General features: G+C 30.5%; 4 protein-coding genes across 6 annotated transcripts; 3 read left to right on the plus strand and 1 right to left on the minus strand.

Annotated features, from left to right (window-relative positions):
• The first annotated feature begins 62 nt into the window (after window positions 1–62).
• RpL9 (ribosomal protein L9) lies at window positions 63–4,087 on the plus strand. 3 transcript variants are annotated; one of them, XM_074133340.1, is made up of 4 exons: window positions 63–207; window positions 486–738; window positions 2,190–2,403; window positions 3,958–4,087. In XM_074133340.1, the coding sequence occupies exons 1-4, from the start codon at window positions 125–127 to the stop codon at window positions 4,059–4,061; spliced, it is 654 nt and encodes a 217-aa protein (XP_073989441.1). In that variant the 5' UTR covers window positions 63–124; the 3' UTR covers window positions 4,062–4,087. The 3 variants fall into 3 exon arrangements, with proteins under 3 accessions (XP_073989441.1, XP_073989442.1, XP_073989443.1); XM_074133341.1 differs by having other exon boundaries at window positions 177–315; XM_074133342.1 differs by having other exon boundaries at window positions 197–390.
• A 2,866-nt stretch (window positions 4,088–6,953) lies between these two features.
• Window positions 6,954–10,133, plus strand: LOC141456933 (HIG1 domain family member 1A, mitochondrial-like). The gene is made up of 3 exons (XM_074133348.1): window positions 6,954–7,114; window positions 7,280–7,355; window positions 9,632–10,133. Exons 2-3 carry the CDS (start codon window positions 7,283–7,285, stop codon window positions 9,826–9,828), a joined length of 270 nt encoding a protein of 89 aa, XP_073989449.1. The 5' UTR covers window positions 6,954–7,114; window positions 7,280–7,282; the 3' UTR covers window positions 9,829–10,133.
• A 2,314-nt stretch (window positions 10,134–12,447) lies between these two features.
• Window positions 12,448–18,647, plus strand: Patsas (palmitoyltransferase Patsas). The gene is made up of 11 exons (XM_074133333.1): window positions 12,448–12,740; window positions 15,071–15,185; window positions 15,377–15,502; window positions 15,582–15,747; window positions 15,958–16,091; window positions 16,209–16,354; window positions 16,500–16,596; window positions 16,912–17,064; window positions 17,151–17,323; window positions 17,464–17,629; window positions 18,351–18,647. Exons 1-11 carry the CDS (start codon window positions 12,622–12,624, stop codon window positions 18,540–18,542), a joined length of 1,587 nt encoding a protein of 528 aa, XP_073989434.1. The 5' UTR covers window positions 12,448–12,621; the 3' UTR covers window positions 18,543–18,647.
• Window positions 18,648–19,539: 892 nt separating this feature from the next.
• LOC141456928 (juvenile hormone acid O-methyltransferase-like) lies at window positions 19,540–23,153 on the minus strand. Its single transcript, XM_074133339.1, has 6 exons — window positions 23,082–23,153; window positions 21,653–21,839; window positions 21,254–21,429; window positions 20,405–20,537; window positions 19,846–19,993; window positions 19,540–19,721 (listed from the first exon to the last, which is right to left on the minus strand). Exons 2-6 carry the CDS (start codon window positions 21,833–21,835, stop codon window positions 19,540–19,542), a joined length of 822 nt encoding a protein of 273 aa, XP_073989440.1. The 5' UTR covers window positions 21,836–21,839; window positions 23,082–23,153.
• Between the last annotated feature and the right edge of the window lie 1,532 nt (window positions 23,154–24,685).

The raw sequence follows: 24,685 nt of genomic DNA on the forward strand, positions 1-24,685 counted from the left end.
TGTGTGTCAACAACATCAATTTTTAGTTAATTATATTTGCAGTAAAAAATAGCAGTTAAAAACATTATTTTATTTACTTTTTCAATGTCATTCAATAAAATTTAAATTACATGATTAGAAATTAATGATGCAGCCTGTCATGATTATACATGTAGTAGTAAGGTTACAAACGCATGGTGGAGTCTTTTTAAGTGAATTTTTTGTAAGGTGGGGTAATTTGATTTTTCTTTTATCCATTTCAATCCATTTTTTCTAATACCATCCCATTAGTTTTTAATAATTAATTTCATGTTGGTGCATCTATCTATTAATAACGTAAATATTTAGTTGAGATACTGCTTTAAAATTTATAATACTGAGCTAGAGTATAGGTTATATTGATTGATCTAAGTAAAATTTTAATCTATAATTGACAGAAGTATTGTTTTTCTCTCGAATTTGTTGCCATATATAATCTTAACTTAATGCTCGTTATGTTATTATAGGATGAAGCAAATTGTGGTCAATCAGACAGTGAAAATTCCTGAAGGCGTGACATGCCATGTAAAATCAAGGCTTGTAACTGTAAAGGGGCCAAGAGGTGTTCTAAAACGTACATTTAGGCACTTGGCTCTAGATATACAAATGTTAAACCCGAAACTTTTAAAAGTTGAGAAATGGTTTGGCACTAAAAAAGAACTTGCCGCAGTTCGGACAGTTTGCTCCCACATAGAAAACATGATAAAAGGAGTAACAAAGGTAACATCATTTAATTTCATGTCTCGAGAATTTATTATTCTAGTCTTTCTTAATAACGTAATGAAACCATCATATTTACAATGATTTGTCATTTATAATCATGCTATGAATCGTAAAAATGGTTTTATTGATATCCGTTAAGAACCTGAAGAATTTCTGTAATTTCGTGCTTTTGATGCTTTGTTGTCAAAACAATACAGAAATTTCTTCTCGGTCATTTGTGATGGCAACAATAACCTTTTTAAAAGATAAATGAGTAAGAGCAAAAAATATGAATGATAGATTCTATTGCTGGAAACTCATTCATATGGTACGTTCCTCCCACAGTGTATTCAAGTTAGGATTATTATTAAAGGGGCCGTTAAAAAGTTAAAGCTGATTTAATGTCAAGAAGACCTGCCATTTGACTTATGTAAGCTTTTCAGCGAACATCAAGCGGTCACTTAACCCCTTAATGAAGTTTTTTTGAAAAAAAAAAAACAACAAAAAAAACCACTATATTTTATACGATTAAGTAAGTGTTATAGCTTACAATCCCATGTAAATGATAAATATCAACAAAACGATTGTTTTTCTTTGCTTTCACATTATTTTCAATTCTCGATTATATTCGACTGAAAAATTATAGCAGCATAAAGTACAACGCCGCTCGAATTATCTCGAGTGTGCCTAGTTTGGCCAGTTTAGCGCACTCGAGTTATCTCGAGCGTGCTCGTTAAGGGGTTAAGCTTCTCCACATAGATGAAGCAACCAATGAACCAATTGTTAGGTGAATGCAGATTTTACCTTTAGTCACGTCTTACATGTTAATTTAGTGACTAAAGGAAGATGGTTACTCATCTTATGGACACTTCTTCATGTATCTCTTTCTCGTTGGGTAAACTAAAGTCGAGCTGTTCGGTATTGATTCAAAAGTCAGGTTTTGATAAGCCTCATTTGATCTTGAGCTTCTGATATTACTCATTGTGTTCTCATCATTTCTTTTAGAAAAATAGTACCATTGTTACATGCAAGCAATTTATTGTCTCGTTATGCTAAAGGAATACCAGTTTGTAAATTGGTAAATTGTAATTTTGTTTGACTCATGTGAGAAAGTTTATACAGAAGTAACAAATTCATTTCAAATATGAAATAGGTATTACAAAAAATTCTCTAAATAAATTATTACTAAAACGGAGGCGAGTCAATTTTTCAGAAAAAGGGGATATCACATTCACGTTGCGGTATACCCTATACTTCAAATTTGTGGATCGTGGGTTAAATTCAACAGTGATTCTGTCGTGTTCTTTTTCACATTATCTTAAACTATTATTAAAATCACAGAATGGCTTGTGCATTTAATTTTTAAGGGTATGTTTTGTTTGGTGTAATGTACTGTAATTAAGCAGCAAGAAAAGTTATTTACGACTGTCTTCTTTTCGACTTTTGTTGCAATAAATTTCTTGTTTCAGGGGTTTCTATACAAAATGAGAGCAGTATATGCTCACTTCCCAATTAACTGCGTAGTGACAGAAAACAACAGCCTGATTGAAATCCGTAATTTCCTTGGGGAAAAGTACATAAGAAAAGTGAGGATGGCGGCTGGAGTTACTGTTACAAATTCCACGAAACAAAAGGATGAACTCATAATAGAAGGAAACAGTATTGAAGATGTTTCTAGATCAGGTGATTATCTCTTTTTATTATCTCTGGCTGCCATAATGTCTTCTTAATAATAACCCAAAAAATATGTTAAATTTTTCAAGTGTCCTATAGGACTAATGAAGTGGCAAACTTCAGTCGTGAACATTTCTGTGGCTTTTAAGCGAATCTTCCGATAAAAAATGTTTAGTGTAATCTTCCAACAATGTAATGGTCTGCCAGTATTAAATAATAAGGCGAACCTCATTTGATTTTCTTTATCCCATTAAACATCTAGTTTATTCCTTTAAAGGTTTACTTTGATTGAACATCTTAAAGGATTAGTTAGTCGTAGAGTAAAATGTAATCAGGTCGCTAGTCTGTAAATGCCCTCTCATGCTGTCCTATGACGTAACTTGTGCTAACAATTAAAATTCAAACCTCATCCACAAATCTCCTTAAGAACCCACGAGAACAATTTTTCCAAAAAATGTTAAGAACAATAAACTCAAACACAAACCTGATCTGCAAAGTTCCACTTCCACAATTAGCTTGAACTTTGCAAATTCCAGGATATTTTTAAGATCTCATTAATATTATGAGATTGGTAGAAAAAAAAAAAACTACTTCCCCAGGCTGGATGTTCAGCATTGTGGTCACTCCGCAGATGAACCCAGGACAAAATGATTAGAAGAAGAAAAGGAAGTCGTTTGAGCGTATTACTTGGTTTGGGGGACAGTATACGTTTGAAGGAATGGTTGTGCGTTCAGAGAAATAGCAGATGATTGAAGGTAGTTTGTTGGATTAGGGGGTATTTGGGTGGTGTGATAAAAAGATTTGTCAATGAGAATCGCTGAGTTGCCGTGTGCTATACCGTCTGCATGATGCGACTTGTAAACAGTGTAGTCTGTGATAAAAAAAATAGAGATCTGTGAGTGAAGAGGGTTTCAGTAATTAATGCAATGTCGATTCCTTTTGTTTGTAAGAGTATGTCCAGTTAATGTCTTCGATTGTAATGTCCGTCATTCCAAAAAAGCAGTGTAAGGGAATGTTAGGTTGTTAGAAATGGCATTAAGGAGCAAGTAGGAGTGTTCACTACAGATAAAAGAAGGGAGATTAATGGGAAGATAAAGGATTTGAAATCCGTAAGGAAGGAACTGAGGATGGTAATAGGCTGACGATTTTAATGGATACAGTCTGAGGCGGCGGCTGGCCTGATGCCACCTGAGCGAACGATATATTTTTGTTCATTCGGCTGCCCTTCATATGGGTCACAGTCGTGGGAGATCCACATTGTGCTGAAGATGGTTTACTAGTATGAGTAATGGAGATACAAGGAATTTCTTGTTCTTGCAGCCTTCTGCAGTTGCTTATGGACGTTATAAATAATAAAAGTTACCTGTCGAAATGGAAATAACCATTTGTATCATTGTGGTGAATCTGTTAATTTCATAACTTATTTTATTTTATTTTTTTTTTAATTCATAACAGTATAATAGTTGATGGGATCAAGAATACAGGTCAAAAAAAATTATTTTATCCGCAGTAGCATGCTTTTTTCATTATTTTCTTTGAGTAATCTATGCTATTTATTTTCAGCTGCCCTCATACAGCAGTCAACAACAGTGAAGAATAAGGATATCCGGAAGTTTTTGGATGGTCTTTATGTCTCTGAAAAAACCACTGTTGTACAGGAGGAATAATTGTGAATAAATTGTTTTTACATCTTTTTCTTCTTTCGATTATATTGATGTTCCCTGAAAAACATCACCACCTTTTTTAGTTCGTTCAATTGGCAATTAGCAATCATTAAAAAAAGTTTCAATTGGCACTTAACAGGTGCTACTAACTACCTTACAGATAGAAAGCATAAATACAAAATTCTTGAAGAATGCTCTTAATTTTAGTCATTTAAGTTGAAGTCATTTTTTGATGAATAGATGAATGATTTACTAATCATTTGAATTAATAGACAATTGCATATTAAGTTAAAACCTGTTTCGCATGCACCTCAACCGTAAAATCGCCGGTTATCAGAATATGAAATAACAGACATTTTTTGAAGCAACTATTACTAGGACTCCTTTGGATGTTATGAACTGGCTACATCATTAGAAATTTAGTCGACCTTGCCGATCTGTAGACACCAGATATTTGAGATATTGCAAGAGTTATTCGCTCTCAATAGCTTAGCTTAACCAAAACTTTTGATTTTTTTCAATTTATGCCAAAATATTTTCGACAGTGAAGAATTCTATTGCTACTATTGTGAACAAATGCTGACTTCGTAATAAGGGTTCATTGTATTAAATTTCTTTACTCACCAGAGTCAGCATCATTCTCGCAACGATTTTGCGCTTCTTGCTTTTAGATATCACGCGATTCAAGGCTTAAAAGTAACGGGCTTTATTATTTACGAGTTGTATTATTAGCCAAAGAAGAGTATGCCATTGAAAGAGAAGATTTTTACATATCTAGGATCTAGTGACCATGATATCCTCACAGGATATTGATAGGTGTGAGAAAAATGTTGCCATGACCTAGAGACATTTTAAACCCAACTTAACCGAAAAATAAATTAGATATCAGGAGTGTAATATATAATTATCTCTTAATCACAAGTTGCAAAATATTTTACTTTAATTACTAGAAGCGAAAAAAAAATAAATAACATATTCAGTAATATTGCACTGCTGTTCTAACCGATTTTCTTCGAATTTAATGTTTTCCTGTATATTTAATTTTTATTAATATCACACTGTTAATAAGGCCGCTTATTATACTTCTATGTATATCTTCTATTTTAGAGGGAAGATTAACCCATTTTCTTCTTACCATAATAAGTATTGGAGCCACGGAGTCGGAATAAAATTTTGGACTATCCATGATTTACCACACAATCCAATTAATGATAATCCCACTTTTTATACTTGAAAAATCTCAGTACGGATCTTTTCGGTGTAAAATTTGCGTGACTGCAATATCTTCTTTTAGTAGTAGAGTAAGATTTCGCTTACTCTATAAATATTTAATTAATATGCGCCACGGTAGCCGAGCGGGTTAAGAGGCCAGACCTGCAACGCTAATATGCATTGTGATACTGGGTTCGATTCCCGATCGTGGCCTTGGATTTTATTTAATGGTTAAATGAGAAATAGTAAATTACGTTTGCTAGTCGCCTCCGTCCACGACACCTAGTAAATGGTAGTTGGAAGTTAAGCCCCGCCTGAAAAAATTGACGATTACTTTACTTACTTTTTATTTAATTAATAACTTAAAAATTCTTTAAAAAATGGAAAAATTCATCGTAGGTTTTGGCGATTTTTTTGTACCCAAAATTGATTCAAGAAAATTTTGTAGCGTAAATTCTGGTAAGAGAAAATCATGTGAGGATTATCTCCAGACATCTAATTTTTCAAAATAAAAATGTCTGTAATAACATTAAATAAACCGTAAACCCTCGTCTGGCTAAGGCCAGGAATTTTGAAACCATTAAAACCAATTCTTCAAGTACAGTACTGTAAGTTGTACTGAACCAGATACTAGCATTGGTTGGGTTTGGGCTCACATGGAAACCTACACATGTCACATTCTTTCCTTAAAAGCATTCTCTGCTGCTCCTCTTCTGGATGGATCTCATCCCTGAATTCACTTACGATATGAGGCTGGACGAAGATAGAACGATACCGTTGTCTGCTTTTACCAAGTAAGACAGTGGTTCCTTAGTTTGAGAGTATAACACAACTGTTCGTCAGGATGTGAAGAAATAAGTCTCAAATAGTGTCTTTCCTTCGATTTCTTTTCAACCACACATTTTACTGCCGCCAAAATGTACAATTTTCTATAGAAGTAGTCTAGTATTGTTATCTGTATTTATTTTCAGTTCAATGCTATAAGTTGTAATTATAGGAGGATGTGATAAGCCCGGGATTGTTTGTGTTAACATAGACTCAATCTGGCCTTATAAAGTAAGACCTTTAAAGGGCTTACGGTTGGAGAACTTGGTTTTAGTCTCATAAGAATTGAAGGACCTTCCAGTTTCTAAAATGGGGAAACCTAGAGAAATAATTTTAAATGACCCATTATTTAGATAAAGATTGCTTTAAAATTGAAATCTCATCAGTTTGTCTGTTTCATTTCAGATATTTGATAAATTTTGGTAAAGGTACTCTGAATCAACTGCAATTTGCAAATGCATTTTTAATCAGCAATAGTTTTTATTCATAAATTGCAACAATTACAAAAATGCGACTCATGATTAAAAAATGTACTAAAAGATTATTTAAAACAAACTACTGAAGTAAGCATCAGCACTTCTCTGTTGTACAAACATATCAACTTACACACTTTTTTGCGTAATTTGTAAGTGAAAATTAAGTTACAATTTTAATTTCAACCTTTTCTCTTCGTACAATGACAAAATCTGCGTTGGATACTTTTTCTTATAAATAACGCTTCCTTTTTAAACAAAACATTCTTAAAATATGCTTCAGAATTATTAATTCCTTGGACCACAATTGCATAAGCTAATTTCACAAAAAGTTAAATTTTTCCCCTAAATGGCTCACCTATTTGAAAACACAACGAAGGTTTTTTGTAGGTTACAGACAGATGATTTTTTTTCTTTTTCATCTTGATTACCCAAGTTGCACGAGCTAGTTTTGAATCAGATTAAGTTTCTTTTTTTTTTGTTGTTGTTATAAGAAACTATCTGTGTGAATCATTTTCGAAAGAACTTTGCATCAAAACTGACTGAGTAAGTATATTATAATATTTCCATTAGTCTCTCAATTTACTTATGTCAAAAAAAAAAAAAATACAGGCCTAAACTTTCTTTATAAATTCGTTTAGATCTCAAATGCTTCATTAGAAGTTCGGAAGTTGTGCTATTTTGTAGAAATTATTCTTGTTTTCTTTTTAGAGTATGGAGGAATATGATGAATCACATACGAACAAATTATCTAGAAAAGTAAAAGAAAATCCATTTATGCCGATTGGTAAGTTTACAGTTGGTTTTGTTAAGATAATATTTTTCATTCTTAAATAAAGCATATTTTTTGCGTAAATATTTGTTAATTATATTTACCTTATGCAAAATGTCATACCTCAATTAATTATCTCAAGGTGAAGAATTAAATTCATTAATTTCTTTGTGTAGTATGGCATGCTTTCCCAGCATTCTTGGAAACTGTCATTTTCGGCTATGGTGACTCTTTGCTCCTCAAAGCAGCTAATGAAAATTTGCTAACAATACAGTCGATATTATTTTGCATTTGATGGATTCTTATATGGCAAATTCAACTATAGATCTGGCGGAATGTGTTCAAGTGTAAAATACTCAACATTTTTTATTTTACTCAGACTAAGTCAACTGTAAATTTTGCTAAAAATTTTACGTTTCCGTTATGTTGTATTACTTTGTATCGTATTACAAAGTTAAGATCAACCAAAATACAATACCAAAATCAATACATAACTACATAAAACAATTTTGCCACTAAATCGAAATAGAGAAAAACCTTCGTTTAAATCTTTCAGTTGAATACTTTTTATTTAAAAGAATATTTTAAAAACAGCGAAGTGCATTTTGTTATATCTCCTGGGAATACCTGCTTCGGTCTCACTCTCAGAAAATAAGAGTAAATGAGCAAACTATCTTTCGCTTGTGAAATCAGTAAAGAAGAAAATATATCTTCAGCGAATCTTGTCTCAGTTTGCCTTAGCGATAGAAATTGTCATCAAGAATGTCAATAAATGCTTAAGGTTAAGAAGCGAAACGTATTCACCATGCCTGTGCGAAGCATCTTGATATATGGAATTTCATTACAAGGTACTGAATCGTGAATCCCGTAAGAGTTAAGTGCACGTCTTTATATAAAAAAGAGGTGGACATTTTCACGAAATTGTTGCAAAATATAAACTATTCTGGAGAAAGTTGGATCGGGATTTTTAGGTCGATCTCGTTAAACATTGTATATATTGTATTCTATATACAAAGGAAATTTAGTATTTAGTACTTTTTTGAGAAATGAAGTTTATACGTTCACATTGGGTTTAAAATTATAGTTATTTATTATGTGTATTTATACATGAAATGTTTTATACTGCCTGTTATTAACTTAAATATCGCAGTAAGTAATGGGTATTTTCTTTCGCAGAACCTGAGCACATAAAATGACTTCTCACAGAAATATTAAGTTCTTTTAAAACATTTCTAAATTTCTCAAACACTTGAAAATCAGAAATTACTTATTTATTCGAATTTTATTATTTTTATTGTTGGTCATGAAGTTATTGATTATCATTGAAAAGCACCTACTTAAGAAATTTTGATTTTCTCATACTTTCCGAGAGGTATTTATGATCTTAAGATTTTCGATTTTGAGTTTACATCGCAAATATCTGTTTTGTGTTTCATTAATTCAGAAAAAATGGTTTTTACAAGTTGTCAGTGTACGTGACTCGGCCATATGCTTTTGGACAAATATCAGACAAATATGCCATCTTATTTATTTTTTTAAATTGATTTTCAATTTTTTGGATTTTATTAGAAAAGTGCTATAACGATTTTTCTTAAACTTCGTATGCTCATTGTATACATGTAGTTTTCTAAATTTTTGAAACTTTTTACTATAAAAATGCTTCGTAAGACAGTTCTTTTGGTAAGGTGGTACTTCCATCTAAAGAACATTTATGTGTATAATTTGTGACCTCACAACTTAGTGAGACTAATCACTTAAACATTGTATATATTGTATTCTATATACAAAGGAAATTTAGTATTTTGTACTTTTTTGAGAAATGAAGTTTATACGTTCACATTGGGTTTAAAATTATAGTTATAGTTCATGACCAACAATAAAAATAATAAAATTCGAATAAATAAGTAATTTCTGATTTTCAAGTCTTTGAGAAATTTAGAAATGTTTTAAAAGAACTTAATACTTCTGTGAGAAGTTATTTTATGTGCTCAGGTTCTGCGAAAGAAAATACCCATTACTTACTGCGATATTTAAGTTAAATCATACTAAAGTAATTCAACTAATGTTGATAAAACTCTAAATTTCAAGAAAATAAATCAAACGGATGTGCTATTATGCTGAAATTTTTTAGTTAATATAGTTTTTCTTACACAGTATAATTGCAAGCAAACTTCTTTACGATAAAGGAAATTGCACGAAGAGAAAGTAGTGTGAGTGTTCCCATCAGATTTTAATATGCAAATTGACCTTTAAAAATTTAATATTCCTATTTTCTAATTTGTTTTATCCAGGTATTTGTGGCTTACTGATGGCATGTGGCTATGGTGCGTATATGTTCAAAAGAAGAGGAAAAATGTCAACTAGTGTATATTTGATGCAACTTCGAGTTGCAGCTCAGGGAACTGTTGTAGGTACTCTTACTATTGGGGTCATCTTCTCTATGATTAATCGATATGTGTTAAAAAGTGACAAATCTGCAAAGAATTAGAAAAAGTATTTACATAAGTATTAATAGTAAGTACTTACAAGTTTATTTAAATTTAGTAAATTAATAATATAGTTACCCAAAATTTCTAACGTTTATTTGACAGTAGCTTGACCAAGCACTATTTATTGTACAGTATGTGATCTTGTTATTTAAAAAAATTTTTTTTTTTTTTAAATGTATCTATCTGTGATCTCCAAAAAAACATCCATAAATTATTACTCGCACATTCTTTGCAGTGTTATTTATTTTTGTTTTAGTCATGGAAGACTCATAAATTACAAAGAGAAATTTATTTTTCAAAGAAAGAGTGTGTATTTATTATCCTTTTTATTCTTTTACTCATTCCATTATTTTAAAAGTTTCATAAGTGGCTGTTGCACTCAAGAGGTGATGCAATTCTTAATTTTGCATTTCTACCTGTGAAGGGGGAACTTCAAAATGGAAGAAAAAGGTCGGGGTATGACGAGTAAAGCCGGATCATCATATAATAAATAATTTCCGAGAAATTATATGATAAAAATAAATCTGATGTGAACACTCATTCACGCACTCTTTGTAATCGCAATTTACATAGAAAAATGTTCTTAATGTTGAAATTTATACAAAAAAAAAAATTAGTAGATTTTAATAACATTCATGTCACTATGTTAAAAGTACAGTTGAAAAAGCGTAAAGTCACTGCTTCCTCGAATCTCAAATAATATAAATATTCAAAGAAGGTGTTAGCTCAGTAGTTTTACTGTATTCCAACGCGGAGATCCCAGGTTCGAATTCAGCCAACCCTTAGTTTTCCTCTAGCTTGGAGCTTCTTACAACTCACTGTCCGGTGATGGAAAGGGTTGTTTGTTATAAAAGAAGTTTTCTCCGGAGGCCGGCGGTGCACTGAAAAAAGCTCCGGGCATGAATGACCTCAGATGTTGACCATCCTTAAATAAAAAAAAGTAACGAAGTATTTACATCAGATACTTAAAAAAAGGTTAGTTTAAAAAAATGTAAAACTAGTTATAAAAGGAAAGCCAGAAGGTAACGAAATAAATTACAGAAAAAGACAAAGATTACTACAATGATGTGAAGAAATGTAAATTTTTATTAATATATAAATTGAAATTTTACTGTAAAATAAAGATAAAAACTGTGTACACACAAGATTACAACAACAAAAAATCTTATGCTTTATAATGACATTAAGAAATCATTTATTTTTCGATATATTAAAAAAAATAATACATTTTATTTATTGGTTCGTAAGGTTTTTAACGTAAATTGGGCATGAGGCAAACTCGAGCCATGGTACATAACTGGTAGAGATCTTCAATATCGTCTTTGCTGGGCACTTCTGTTTGTGGGTGAAAAAATAACAGATATTCTTTGTCCAATTTTTCCCAAAACTTGTTGTCAGCGAAAGGAGTATCTAATGGAGAAACTACAGTAAGTCAGGCTTAGGATCGATGAATTTGAAATGCTGAAGTTTGTATTCATTAGATTTGAAGGACTCTTAGAATTTTTTTAATATGTGTTGCGTTTGTCGCACAAGTATGGTTTTCTGTTTTAAATCTTCTTGAGTGTGAATCGGATAGTGTGCTATCTTGACTGATTGATTTAAGTTGTTTATCACCTAAGTATACCACTTGGTTTCGCGGAGGGGTTTCTTCCCGTGCTGATAGATAAGTCTGTCAAGGGAGTAGAATTTAGGAATGCTACAGTGGCTCATGAAAGCAACGTTGTTATCCAATTCATGGTTTAAGGACTTAACAGTTCGAGTAAGTTAAGTTCAGCTTTATCTTAATTAACCATAATGGCATACTTCTGTTGAAAGAGGACATTTTTCTAAATAATCGGTTTATAGAAGTGCTCAACTTTGTCACTTCCTAAGAACTTTGCTGGAATAATGTTTCGTTGATAAGTATTTCAACTTAATTTTCTTCGAATTTGAAATTTTGGCAATATATTTAATTCATATTGACATAATAATATAGCGCAGTAAATAAAACTATACTACAATAAACTTGGTACTTTAGAGGAATACCTGTACTCTCGAATAATAGCGCTAGATCTAAAAGTAAGCAATATGAGCACTGCCTGTTGCTCTGTGTAATAGCTTAGATCAAACAGATAGTGAACTTGAACTAGCGACTTATCTTTTCGAACCATTCTGACTAGTCATAGTCGGGCTCACGAACAATTTTTTTTTAGTTCGGGGGCCCTTAAAAACAATTATTTCCTGTGAAAACAAGAAAACCAAAATTTCACTGATTCCAATCTTTTTCTAACGGAAAGTACAAAATTGGTGGTTTAAGAAAGTGAAGTCAGTTGATAAACGTTCTTTTACACAGAATTTTGAATTTGTTCGGTCAAACATACCTATAAAAACTATTTCTATTAACTTTGAAGAGGGAATGTTTAGGTTCTTTAAATAGGAGAAGCAGTTAAAAAGAAACTCTAAATTCGAATGACGTAAATCGCATAAATTAGGATGTAGATACATCCGTGATATATTTCTTCCAAAGGTATACAATTTGTTTAAACTACAACAACTTTAATCACATTTTAATTATTTCTGAGAAGTTAAAGGAGATTGCGCATTGTGGTACTGTTATTGATTGTAACGCTCTTATCAGGCAATCTTGATAGCTTGGTTACAAGTTAACACAGTTATGATAAAAGTGTACTTTTGAGAGTAATTAATTTTTTACTGGAAGAAAAACAGCAAATACGTTGTCCAAGGTGTTTCCAAGTCCAGGGACAGCCCAAAGTGTCTGGAGTACTGAACCAGGCGCTGGGCAATCCTGCAACATGGTGTCTGGTCCAGTCTCCTCAGATAATAAAGATATAAATTCGATACCATTTTCTGAAAGTACCGAATTCAATGTTGGACATACTTATAAATCTGTTTTTGATCTAGTACGTAACGGGTAAGTGAAATTTTTTAAACGTTGTCACTTGACGTTTAGGGTTTATTTTATTTCTTTAAGTAACATTCATTTAAAACTATTCTATTTTAAAAATACTTGTTCTAGACTAAGAAATCAGTTTGAATTCGCCAAACAAGCAAAAAAATATATGTTCATTTTATTGAGCGAGTTTAAAATTATAGGGCTTGAAAATTATATTAATATTATTAAAGAAATATAATGTTTCGTACATTTTTACGATAGCTGCTTTTTATAAAACAGATTTTTTTTTTTTTTAATTTCCAAATCCTCCACACATATCTTCTGAATTGTCTATTTAATAAAGGATTAATTTTATTAAGAAATACGAATAAATTTATATCTTAATAACAATATAAATAGGATTTTAATCTCATAAAGTGTATAATTAATTAAGAATTTACCCAGAAAGGTTTTTTTTTTTTTTTTTTTAAAAAACATATTTGGGTTAAGGTCACTCTTTGCCAATAAATAATGTTAACTGTATGCGAAAAAAAATGTTCGTTTGTACTACAATCAATCTAGACCTTATTTTATTAATTATTTTCTAAATTTTTTGTTTTTTGTGAAAGAAAATTTTGTATTTAATAGATGAACATATGAATTAAAGATTTAAAAGAATTCATTTTTTTAAAGATTAAAAAAATATATATATTTGTATATAGATTTCATGATAGATTCTAATTCATTTTTTTTTATTTCGTTTCTAAATTTCTGTTTAAGAAATCCAGATACAATAATGAAGTGTATTCTAATTAAAAAATTATCTAAATCCGTTATAATTAAATACATCTTATTAAAAACTTGAATATTATAAAAAGTACCATGCTAAAGAAAAAGTATTTTCAACAGTAATTTGTAATTTTATTACTTGTAATAGGACTAATAAAATTAAAATACAATTCTCACGCAACGGCCCGGACAGTGACTTTAAGACTATACCGTACTGACAGACTACATAACTACCCACCACATAAAAACAAAGCTCTGCATGATGGCTAATTTGGAATCACCAAGAAGGAAGAAGAAATTGTATTAATAACTTTCATTCATGTGAAAGACAAGTTTTTCTTTGCCTATTTTTCTTATATAGTCAAGATGAGGCTTTCTGATGTCTCAGACGTCAATGCTGAGGCTTTGTCAGTGTTGGATATTTGATGATAGTAAATCACTTCAGAGAATCATTAAATGAAATTAGAATGTTTTATGAGTGCAGAAATAAAGAGAGAGACCAATGATTTTATTGAATATTTGGGAATATAATTTTAAGTTGCTGTGCAAACAGGAGTCGGAGAATGTTGAAAAGAAAGATAAAAAATGTTTCTCTGAGTGACTCCAACCATACTAAGCGAAGTAAACTAAAGTGCACGAATTTCCATTGATATTTCTTTAGGTTTTTCAAAAAAATTTTAATGTTTATTAAAAAGAGTTTTAAAAGGACTGAAGATATTCTGTGGGGGTCTAACCGTAACTTTTTCGTAAAAAAAAATCTCTACCCGATCAGAAAAAAAATTTAAGAAAATAATATTTGATGATGAATAGAGGACATCAGAAAATACTAGTTAAAAAACTTATAAGCTATCAGAACTTTATATGGTGATAAATTTAGTGTCTGCACAGAAGATAGATTGTGTTGGTAGGCGCTATTCACTCAAAAAAAAAAAAAATCTCCAGGAAAATCTTCCTTTTAGAAGTTTCACTCCTTCATTAGGACGATCTAAAGAAGATAGGCCTCTGATCACGGCAAGAAAGCAAGAGATAAGAAATTGCCATACCTATCTATACTTTATTGCCATCTCGGTTACAGTTTTTTTGGAAAAATAATATTAGTAATGTTATGAATCCTAGCTGGATTCCTAGCTATTCAGGCGAAAACGAAGAATGTTCAAAATCCAACAGTGTAATAATTCTCCATAAATGTATTAGAATTTAGACATGGGACACTTTTAGAATTTATTTAGGTCAACTGAATTTTTTAACAATTTGAATTAGCCGTCAATCTACCTTCTATTCTAAAATTTTAAATAAAAGATAAAATATATTTCTGAATTGCGAGACTAAAATAAGTTAGATTTAAATTTTATAATTCATTTCGCGAATTTTTGTATATTTTTTTCGAAAATAAAGTTGAACTAGAATTGAACTGAATTGAATTGATATGCTACAGTATGAACAAGAGTAGAACAACACTCTTCAAATGTGATAACATTTTAAAAAGTACATAATTTGGATTCAAGAAGTCAAATTTTTATTGTACCTACTACCTATAGTTTTTATTTTCTTCATTTATTTGCATTTATATGTTCTTACAGGGCGGTTTCAGACATAGAATGCCTGGTGGAAAAATTAGGAGCTGAGTCCTTAAGTTCAAGGGACGAATGGGGATACACACCAGCTCATTGGGCTGCATTAGACGGAAATGTCGAGGTAAGTTAAACTTTTTTTATTATTACAATTTCCAAAATTTAATAAACAAAAAATCATTCCGTAAGTTGAAAAAAAAGAAAGAAATAATATTGAAGACAATTTATTTTAATTGCCAAATCATATTTACTCTGGCTTTACCTTTATCTATTTATAAAATATTTAACTTATTTCGATCTTAAATTGCTTTTTAGGTGATGAGATATCTGGTCGAGAGATCGGCACCTGTAGATCTTCCATGTTTAGGTACACAAGGGCCTAGACCAATACATTGGGCCTGTCGTAAAGGTCACACGGCTGTGGTGCAAGTTTTGTTACAGGTATTTTTTTTACCCTATTTTTTCATATTGCAGTAAGGACATGTTAATTTTAAGTGCGCTGTTATTATGAATTTCAAAGGCAGGAGTGGCTGTAAATGCTGCAGATTTTAAAGGACTGACTCCTTTAATGACAGCAGCTATGTTTGGTAGATCTGCTTCGGCTGCTTATTTGTTAGGAATGGAAGCACTTAATCATCTCACTGATATCAATGGCGATAGTGCTTTACATTGGGCCGCATATAAGGGTATTTTATTTTATTTAATGTCTGGCTTAAAACTTTTGTGATCATTCCTTGGAAATAACATTAATAGTGGGAGAATTATGGCTAATTTGCTTTACAAATTTTATCGTATACTTAAGATATCTTAATGGCAAAGTATTATTAAATAAATTTACTTAACTATAAATAAACGAAAACACATCGTGGTTCATTAATCTCTATTTCGTTTCTCAGGACATCCAGATTTAATTAAATTATTGATGTACTCTGGTATGGATCTTCAAAAGGCGGACAATTTTGGGTCAACTCCTCTTCATTTGGCATGTCTTTCTGGAAATGTGGATTGCGTCAGAATTCTTTGTTTAAAGGTATCTTCCTTTCAATTTAAATTTATTGGTAGTATTTTCAATTGTATAAAAAGTTCAATATAATACAAAATGAAACTTTTGTAATATTTTAAAATTAATGTTTACTTTGCGAGGAAGAGTAAAATTGATCTTGAACCAAAAGACAAAAATGGAAAAACTCCTCTGATGTTGGCAAAAAGTCACCGTCATGATGATATTGTCAAAGTTCTTGTTAATGAAAATAAAAGACGGTCAAGATGGATGCCTCCGATTTCAGAAATATGGTAAAAATCTATTTTGGAACATTTTCTATATTAGAAGTTATTTACGTACAATAAAGCCCATAGATATTTTGTACACCATCACTACTGGAGAGATTCTGAATTTTAATTTTTGACATATCAGTTGCTAAATTATTCTTTAATGCAGGGCTCTGTTGTTTGGAGGAGCTGGTGACTCTAAAGGCCCTTTGTTGTGGTTTGTTGTGTCCGTGTTATGTTGGGAATATCCAATTTATATTCTTAAGGTATTTTTTTTAATTTTGGTAATTTTTTTCTATTTGAAGTGATTGATAAAGTTAGAGAATTGTTTAATAATATCTTAATCTATTGCGTAAAAAGAATCTGCTTAAATTTGCATTAATTAGCAATTATTGTTATCTGAATTTAGTGTTCAGATTTTAAATTCGCAAAATTTAATTTCATAATAATTAATTGTAACCTTAAATAGAAAAAACATAAACTTTAAAAGCAGTGTAAAAAAATTTAAATGCTAAATATTTAAACAATTAAACAATAAAATTTTCATCTTCTTTTTTCGCTCAATACATTCTGTTTTGTAGTGCATTCCAGTAACATGGAATTTAATCAGAGGATCACATTATTGTTTTATATATTGGAATCTAGTAATGTGGTTGTCATGGGTTGTGGCGAACAGAAGAAATCCTGGTTATATCCCACAAAATTCTGAATGTTATTATAGAGCAATTAAGCAGGTAGCAACATTGTTTTGAAGTAGAAAATTATTCTAATTATTTTTTTTACATAAACGTAATTTTGATTAAATTATTCGATTTTCTAGATTCCTTATTATGACAAGTTGAAAAGAAGAGAGGTAGTCTTGTCAAGATTATGTCATTCCTGTCGCTGTATAAGGCCTCTTAGAGCTAAACACTGCCGAATTTGTAATAGATGCGTAGCATATTTTGATCACCATTGCCCTTTTATTCATAATTGCATTGGAGTAAAGAATAGGTGAGACGCAAAAGATTTACTTTAAGATGAATGAAATATATGAATTTTTTTTTTTAAACTTGTTTCCAATTATTTTACATTTATAAAACTTTCTAAGAATTGATAAACACATTGGAATTATTTACTTCTGTTTGTTTTAGAATATGGTTCCTTTTATTTGTCCTGAGTGTTGCAATTAATTGCACATTTGCCATTTATTTCACTTGTTACTGTATGGCAATTGAAGGATTTGATTTTATACACTTACTGGGATTAATAGAATCACTTGTGTTCTGTGGACTTGGATGGATACTTACTTGTACATCTGTAAGTAAATTTAGCGCGCATTCAATCAATAAATCGTGCAGATTTTCGATTTTCAGTTTTATCCGGAAATGTCTATTTAGAGCTCCATTGGGTACCAAAAAGTAGTTTTTACAAATTATTATTAATATTTGTGCCACCTCAACACAAAAACAAAACAAAAATCGCAGAAAATTTGATATTTCGCTCAGGTACTATTCCAGAGGATGTCACTAAAAAGTTTGGGTAGTTATGGTACAAATTATCACATTACCACCTTCCGAGAACTAAATAATATCGACAAACTTAACAGTATTTATTATTTTGTTATGAACTGTGTCAAATAATAGCTGATGCTTAATATTTTTCCCCCCCCCTTTTACTTAATTAAGTTAAATTCATTTTGTTCAATATTGCCGTGCTCCTAACAATGGCCCTTTGTAGCCTAAATGCTTGAATGTGAATAATCATAATAAAATTTTGATCTACGTTTATGCAAAATTATGTTTGTATATTATAATTTTGATTTAAACTTGCTTGAAGTAGAAGTGCAAAAAAATTTCAAAAATAGCACGAAATAAAAATATAATTTTTCTGACGTTTGGATTCGAACATTGATTGCTCATCTTGTTCATTACTTGCAAATTCCATTTTAGACCATTTTCATGCTACCGATAGTATCTTAATGAATTAAGCCTATTATAATTTTCTTTTTTATAATTTTTCTTTTCTTTTTTTTTTATAGATACTGCATGCATGCATGAATCTGACAACGAATGAGATGTTTAACTATAAACGCTATCCATATTTAAGGGACAAAAGAGGTAAATATCTGAATCCGTTCTCCAGAGGGCCACTATTAAATCTTATAGAATTTTTTGTATGTACACCTTCAGATTCTGAAGAACAAGTACTTCTTATAGAAGATTCACCATAACATAAATCACAAATTTGTTTCCTCCTTTGATTGAAATAAAAAAAGAATTTATCAACTGAAAATTGTGATTTAAAAAAATTTAATTAAAAAAATATTCAACTTAAATGAATTTATACTCAGTTTTTGTTGCTTGAGAAAAAACAACTAATATTGCTCATTTTTGGAAGCACTTTACTTGAGTATTTCAAATCTCAATGAGTATATACTGCTTCAATAAAATCTTAATCATAGGACTGCTTTAAACTACTTTAAAATAAGTCAATTGTTAATATTTTAATTCCGCAAGGTAACTATATGAACAAATTAGGCTTTATTACAATTAAGCGGAAATCAATGAACAGCTGTGTTTCTTTTTATTCTCATAAATTTATACTAATGCAGTCATTGATAACGGAATTCTTCTTTATCCTATATAATTTATATTTAAGACCTAAATTTAATAATTGTAAAACTGCCTTAATAAGATTTAAACTCATCGAAATTATAATGTAGTAGTTTACTTTGTATACAAATTTACACCATAAATTTTTTAATATTTATCCTTTTACTTTGCTTTCCGAAGAAATATCGAAACCTTCAAAAGAAACACACGTGGTACCACAGTATAATTTTTAATGAATGAAGAAGTATGTAATAAGGAGACTAAAGATGAGAATAATTTGACAAAACAAGTGTGGGTGATGATAATCGTAAGATTGCCTTTGGATCGACAAACCCTAACCTCGTTGTACAACCTCTGAACAGGCCACTTTGTAAATAGTCAGGGTGAATAGAGCGCACTAACTCGGCTTAGTCTCCATTAATCCTGAGCAATGCAAAAATCAGTTTTCAAAAAAAAAAAAAAAAAAATTGCACAAATTTTTTAAAACAAAACCTAAAAATTGACCACCTGTTCAATAACATTTACATCATCTGGTAAGCAGATTTTGATCGAAATCTTTATCATCGGGTGTTATATAACCAGAAATCAACTTCAACCTTTATTTATTCAGTTTATTTAATGATTATTCATTTTTGATGCTTTTGCTACAATTAAAGTATATCGCACTTCCCAGGAACCATCTTCTTTAACATTAGTAAAACTGCATTGTGGTATGCAGTTTTGCAAGTCTTCTATAAATCGAGCATGCAAGTTATTTGGTATCTTGTCCAAAAATGGAGTTACTGCTTGTATTGCATCTAAAAAAAAAAAAAAAAAAAAAAAAAAAATCAATTCTGAAGCAATTGTCATTTTAGTGATTCAGTATAAAAACAGTTGACATAAAGATTTGATGTTCATAATTCTTAAAGAATGTTTACATACTTAACATTGAATCTGTAGAAGAGAATGTGAATTTACATTCTTTATTTACAACAGAGACTTCAGTAAATTGCACGCTTTCCAAAATTCTTGTAAAATCTTGAACAGCACTCATTGATGTTTGAAATGGTGATCTGAGATTTTCTACATCCTTTAAAAACAAAATAATTATTTCGGTCTTTATAGTTAGTATACATTTACTTCTGTTTAATTTTTAATATTTATAAACTATATTTTTTCATTCCTAATTTTAATTTTTTTTCATTTCTAATTTTAAAAGAACTGCATAAAGTATTCGAAATGGCATGCACGAATGAACTATTCTTAATAATTCCCAACATGGAAATGGCCATGTTGGAGGGCGTCGTAATTTTAATGAAATATACTGTCATGTTATTTGTCATTTTATTTTGTTTTTTCTTATTTTGTTGCAATAGGGAATTTTTTTTGAAGGAAATAAACTGTGGCGAGAACTTTTTAAGAAATCAGTTTGAAAAATACTTTTAAAATGTTATCTATTTATAAATATAGTTTCTCAAATTATTTGAAATTATCATACAACCTTTAGGTATGCAGACCATGTATGTAGTCTTGACATTATTTTAAACAATAAATATAATGGGTTTTTAGCTAGCATAACAAGCAATATATCTCCTCCTGGCTTTAATAGATTATATATGTTTACGGTTGCTTGCCTACAAAGAGGTAATAAAATATAGTTTTCTTTCAATATTTTTTTTTTTTTTTCATCATATACATATATTTAAATAATTTTTCACAAGTAATTTATTTTGCTGGAATGGGAGAGGGTGATGGAGGAGGCCGAGGTATTTTCGTGGAGCATAAAGCCAAAGTAGAAGCATGAGAATCAAATTTTTAGATCTTATGACATAACGCCCTTACTATATATCAAATACAACGTAAGTTAACAGATTTAAAATATAACAAAAAAAAATTCTTTGAAATGATGATTGACAAATAGGAAGTACCGAGCCACACTTAATTATTATCTAGATTCTAGACGGATGTTATCCTTATATTCCCCTATAACTAAGTTGGAATTGAGACCACCCGCCTCAAGTGAAAAAGATTTTAAAAATGGCAGTGGAAATTAGCACACAATCTTTTTTTTCAGTTTTAGTATAAGAGTAGATTAATAATAAATTTCATATAATAATATCTCTTTAAACAAGCTCTAATACAAGATTCAAAGTAGGTAAATAATTAAATTTATATAATATAGTAACTGAATCAAATTGATCAAAATATGGGGGTGTAATTTCTAAGAAACATACCTTATAGCGATCTAATACAAATCAGAAATTAGAAATAGAGCACCAAGCAATGCACGTCATACTAAAGAATTTCTTTGAAAATATTTAGTTACAATTTAAAAAAAGGTGTGCTTTACCTTATATTTTGAATCCAGTGCAAACAATAAAAAGAGAATATTTTATCGAATGATTCTTTTTTCCAGTTGTCCCAGATGTCATAACTCTCAATATCTAATTTTTTGAATTTTAAATTATCTGATGAATAACGCGCATTTGCAAATTTTACCAAATCATCAGAAATATCGCTTCCTACCTGTAATAATTTAAAATAGAATAATTTCATTATCAAAGAAATTTCTAATACAAAGAATTTGTAAGCTCCATAATCCACAAAAAAAAAATTGTACTGAGCTTTCTTAATAAATAACGGAATAAATCAAGGCCAGCATTTTTAATTTAATTAACTAGAACTAATTTCAGTAATATAAAAAGTCAGTTTTTTGTTTAGGAATGTTTCAGCATATTTTTGAACTTACTATATACGAACTGATTCCAATAAGCGGTCGAATAACATTAAAAGTAACATCGCCTGGTCCTGAACCAACGTCCAATATATATTCAAAGTCTGTCCAATGAAATGTATTTACCATCTCTTTAAGCACGCATTTAGCATCATTTGTTTGCATTTCATTGTGCAAAGAATAGAATTTAGCATTCATTTTTCTATAAAACAAAATTTTCAAAAAAAACTAGCAGCATAAATTAATACTGAGTTGTAATGTGAATATTTTATACTTGAAACATTTTTTGTTTATGGCGCAATATCAAGAAAATGCCTCAGGGCGATAACTTAAAATACATACAATTTTTTTTTTTAGCATAAAATCAGTTTTTCAGGGTTCTCCTGGCGATTTAGGGATTTCAAATAAACCATACTTGTCAACTAATCAAACTTCGACTTTTAAATCCACATTTAGATTCTTTTCTACATATATGTGACTGTTATTAGGCAACACAGAAACAGAAGCTCTAATAACCAAGATAATCCACCGGCAATATTTTCTCCAATGGATGGAGGTGTTATTTCAAAAATATTACCATATGATAATAATCTCATCTTTGTCAGTCAAATAAATTTCACTTTACACTAAATTTAAGGGATATTTTAAATTTAAAATCTTTATGTAAGGGAAGAGATTACAGCTCACTGGTCAATGGACTTCAGAACCCGCGTTCATTTCCTGCTATCTGCCATTATATTTTTATTTTTTCTAGGAGCCACTTTCATTCAATGTATGGTGATCGACAGTGCTTTCTAAAACGAGAAAACTTGGCCAAAAAAAACATTTGCGATGTAAATTAATATTCGTTTTATGCAGGATGGTGCTGCATTTTTTTCTAAAATAGCATTCAGCATACTTTATTGCGTGGTCATCTATGTACATAATTTAACATCTCTGAATTTCATTTATGTAAACTTAATACCTATGTCTGAGATATGAATTTTAGGCAGTCTACTGTTTGGTTTAAACGGTAACCAGGTTTATCGATTGTAGAGGTGCTGCATATGCAACTAATGACTCCAATTTTCATATTCGGGTATATCCCAAATGCTGGGCGATGAATCATAGAATAAACGAAATGTTAATACGCCATAATAAGAAACTAAAACCCGATTGTTTCCGCTAATACTATTTATTTACAGTACACATTAGTAAATTATGAATCTAATTGAAGATAAATTTAATCGGAATTGCAGAAAATTGAAAGATGACTTTCCATTACATTTTATTTATATAAATATCTCAGCAAAAACCTTTTTTTTTTCTTTTTGTATTGACCAGAAATTGAAAATAATATTAACAGCGGTAATTTAATAATCCCCGATCATTTATGGTACATACAGCATGCAGTTTGAGAAAAGAGAGAGACAGCTAAGCATAAACCATTTTAAAACAAACTCACCTGCGATTGAGAAAGAAATTATCTACAAAACCGAACTATATAAGATTAAGGTATATTTATATTTCATCTCATGGAAAGGAAAGGTATACGTAGTGGGGATAGTTCGTATTTATATGATAATCAGAAGTATAGTCTATATTATTCTTTTGTAATGATTGTTTTTTTTTTTTTGTTAGAGTATTTTAGTACATTATCACTTCTGAATAAAAGTGAGATCTAATTCCAAGACATTTCTTTCCACTGAAAGCGGTAACTGAATTCATTATGATTTATAAAAATATATAGCTTGAAAGAAACTAGGTCAAATACCTTTTTAACCTGCCTTTCTCTTGAAGGGTTTTGTCGTCCGAAGTAAACTTAAATGTGGTATTGAAGTCCAAGTCCTTTCAATGCCTGAACAAATGGAAATGTATTCTATAAAGTTTTTGACGATCAACCCTTATACAACTATCCTACCGGACAGTTTTAATTTATATTTTATCAAATTTTGGTAAGGCGCTCAGCGATCTATTTGGTGCTTTTCGATTTTTATCAAATGGCCAAAACAGAGTGATGCAATTCCTAGGACCGTACCTTCAAAATGCGACATTCTCGGTCAGAACGGAACGCATGCTAGGCCTATTACAATGGAATATAACGTTTCCCACTTTAAAAAAATGTCTGCAGTGAAGATTTGGCATTCTTTCTTTTTCATTTATATCCCTTATCTATTATTTATTCTGTGTTAATATCAGTTAATTGACTATTACTTATATACATGTAACATTGTATATTTGTTATATATATATATTTGAATCACAAATCGTTCATTTATGTTATTTTACTCATTTTAAGAAGTTAATATTTACACCTTGAAAGAAAAATAAAATAATACAAACTAAAAGAAATAATGGTTTTAAATATAGTTTTGACCTCAAAGGGTTAAACTTAACAAATGAAAAAAAGAAATGAAAATGTAAATTGTGTCACTTTAACAGCTACCTACCTTCTTATCTTACAGGAAACATCCATATATAGGGTGATCCATTTAAAACGCACCAATCGCTAATAACTTTTTAGGAAAGCGGAATTTCGAAAAAACCCACGAAGTAAACTATGTTTTTTTTAGTCTAGTTTTCAAATTTTCTACCCTCGATGCTGTATCTTTATTTTTGGCGGAGTTGCGGTCAAAAACCTGATAGAGGTTTCATAAGGACCACTGGTTTTGACAATGATTATGTAATTTAATTTCTTCCATTTAATTTTTTTTTTTTTAATGATTTAAGGCGCGTCAACATCTAAGGTTATTGGCGCCCGGAGCTTTTTTCAGTGCACTGCCGGCCTCCGGAGAGTGTTCTCTCGTTACAGACAACACTGTCCATCACCGGACAGTGAGCTGTAAGAAGCTCCTAGGAAGAGAAAATCTAAGGGTCAGCAGCTGGATTCGAACCCGGGACCTCCGCGTGGGAGTCCAGTACGCTAACCGCATAGCTAATCCCTTCCCTCAGAAATAAAATTAGTTATAAAAAAGGTTCTCCTAATTTGTATTTTTTCAACCAGTAACAGAGACTTCATTTTTTTTTATCGCACTACTATCTCCAGCTTTATACTTAATTTTTGAAACT

The sequence above is a fragment of the Rhodnius prolixus genome, unplaced genomic scaffold, assembly GCF_049639745.1.
Source record: "Rhodnius prolixus isolate KJV_2025 unplaced genomic scaffold, Rpr scaffold_10, whole genome shotgun sequence".
Lineage (NCBI taxonomy): Eukaryota > Metazoa > Arthropoda > Insecta > Hemiptera > Reduviidae > Rhodnius > Rhodnius prolixus.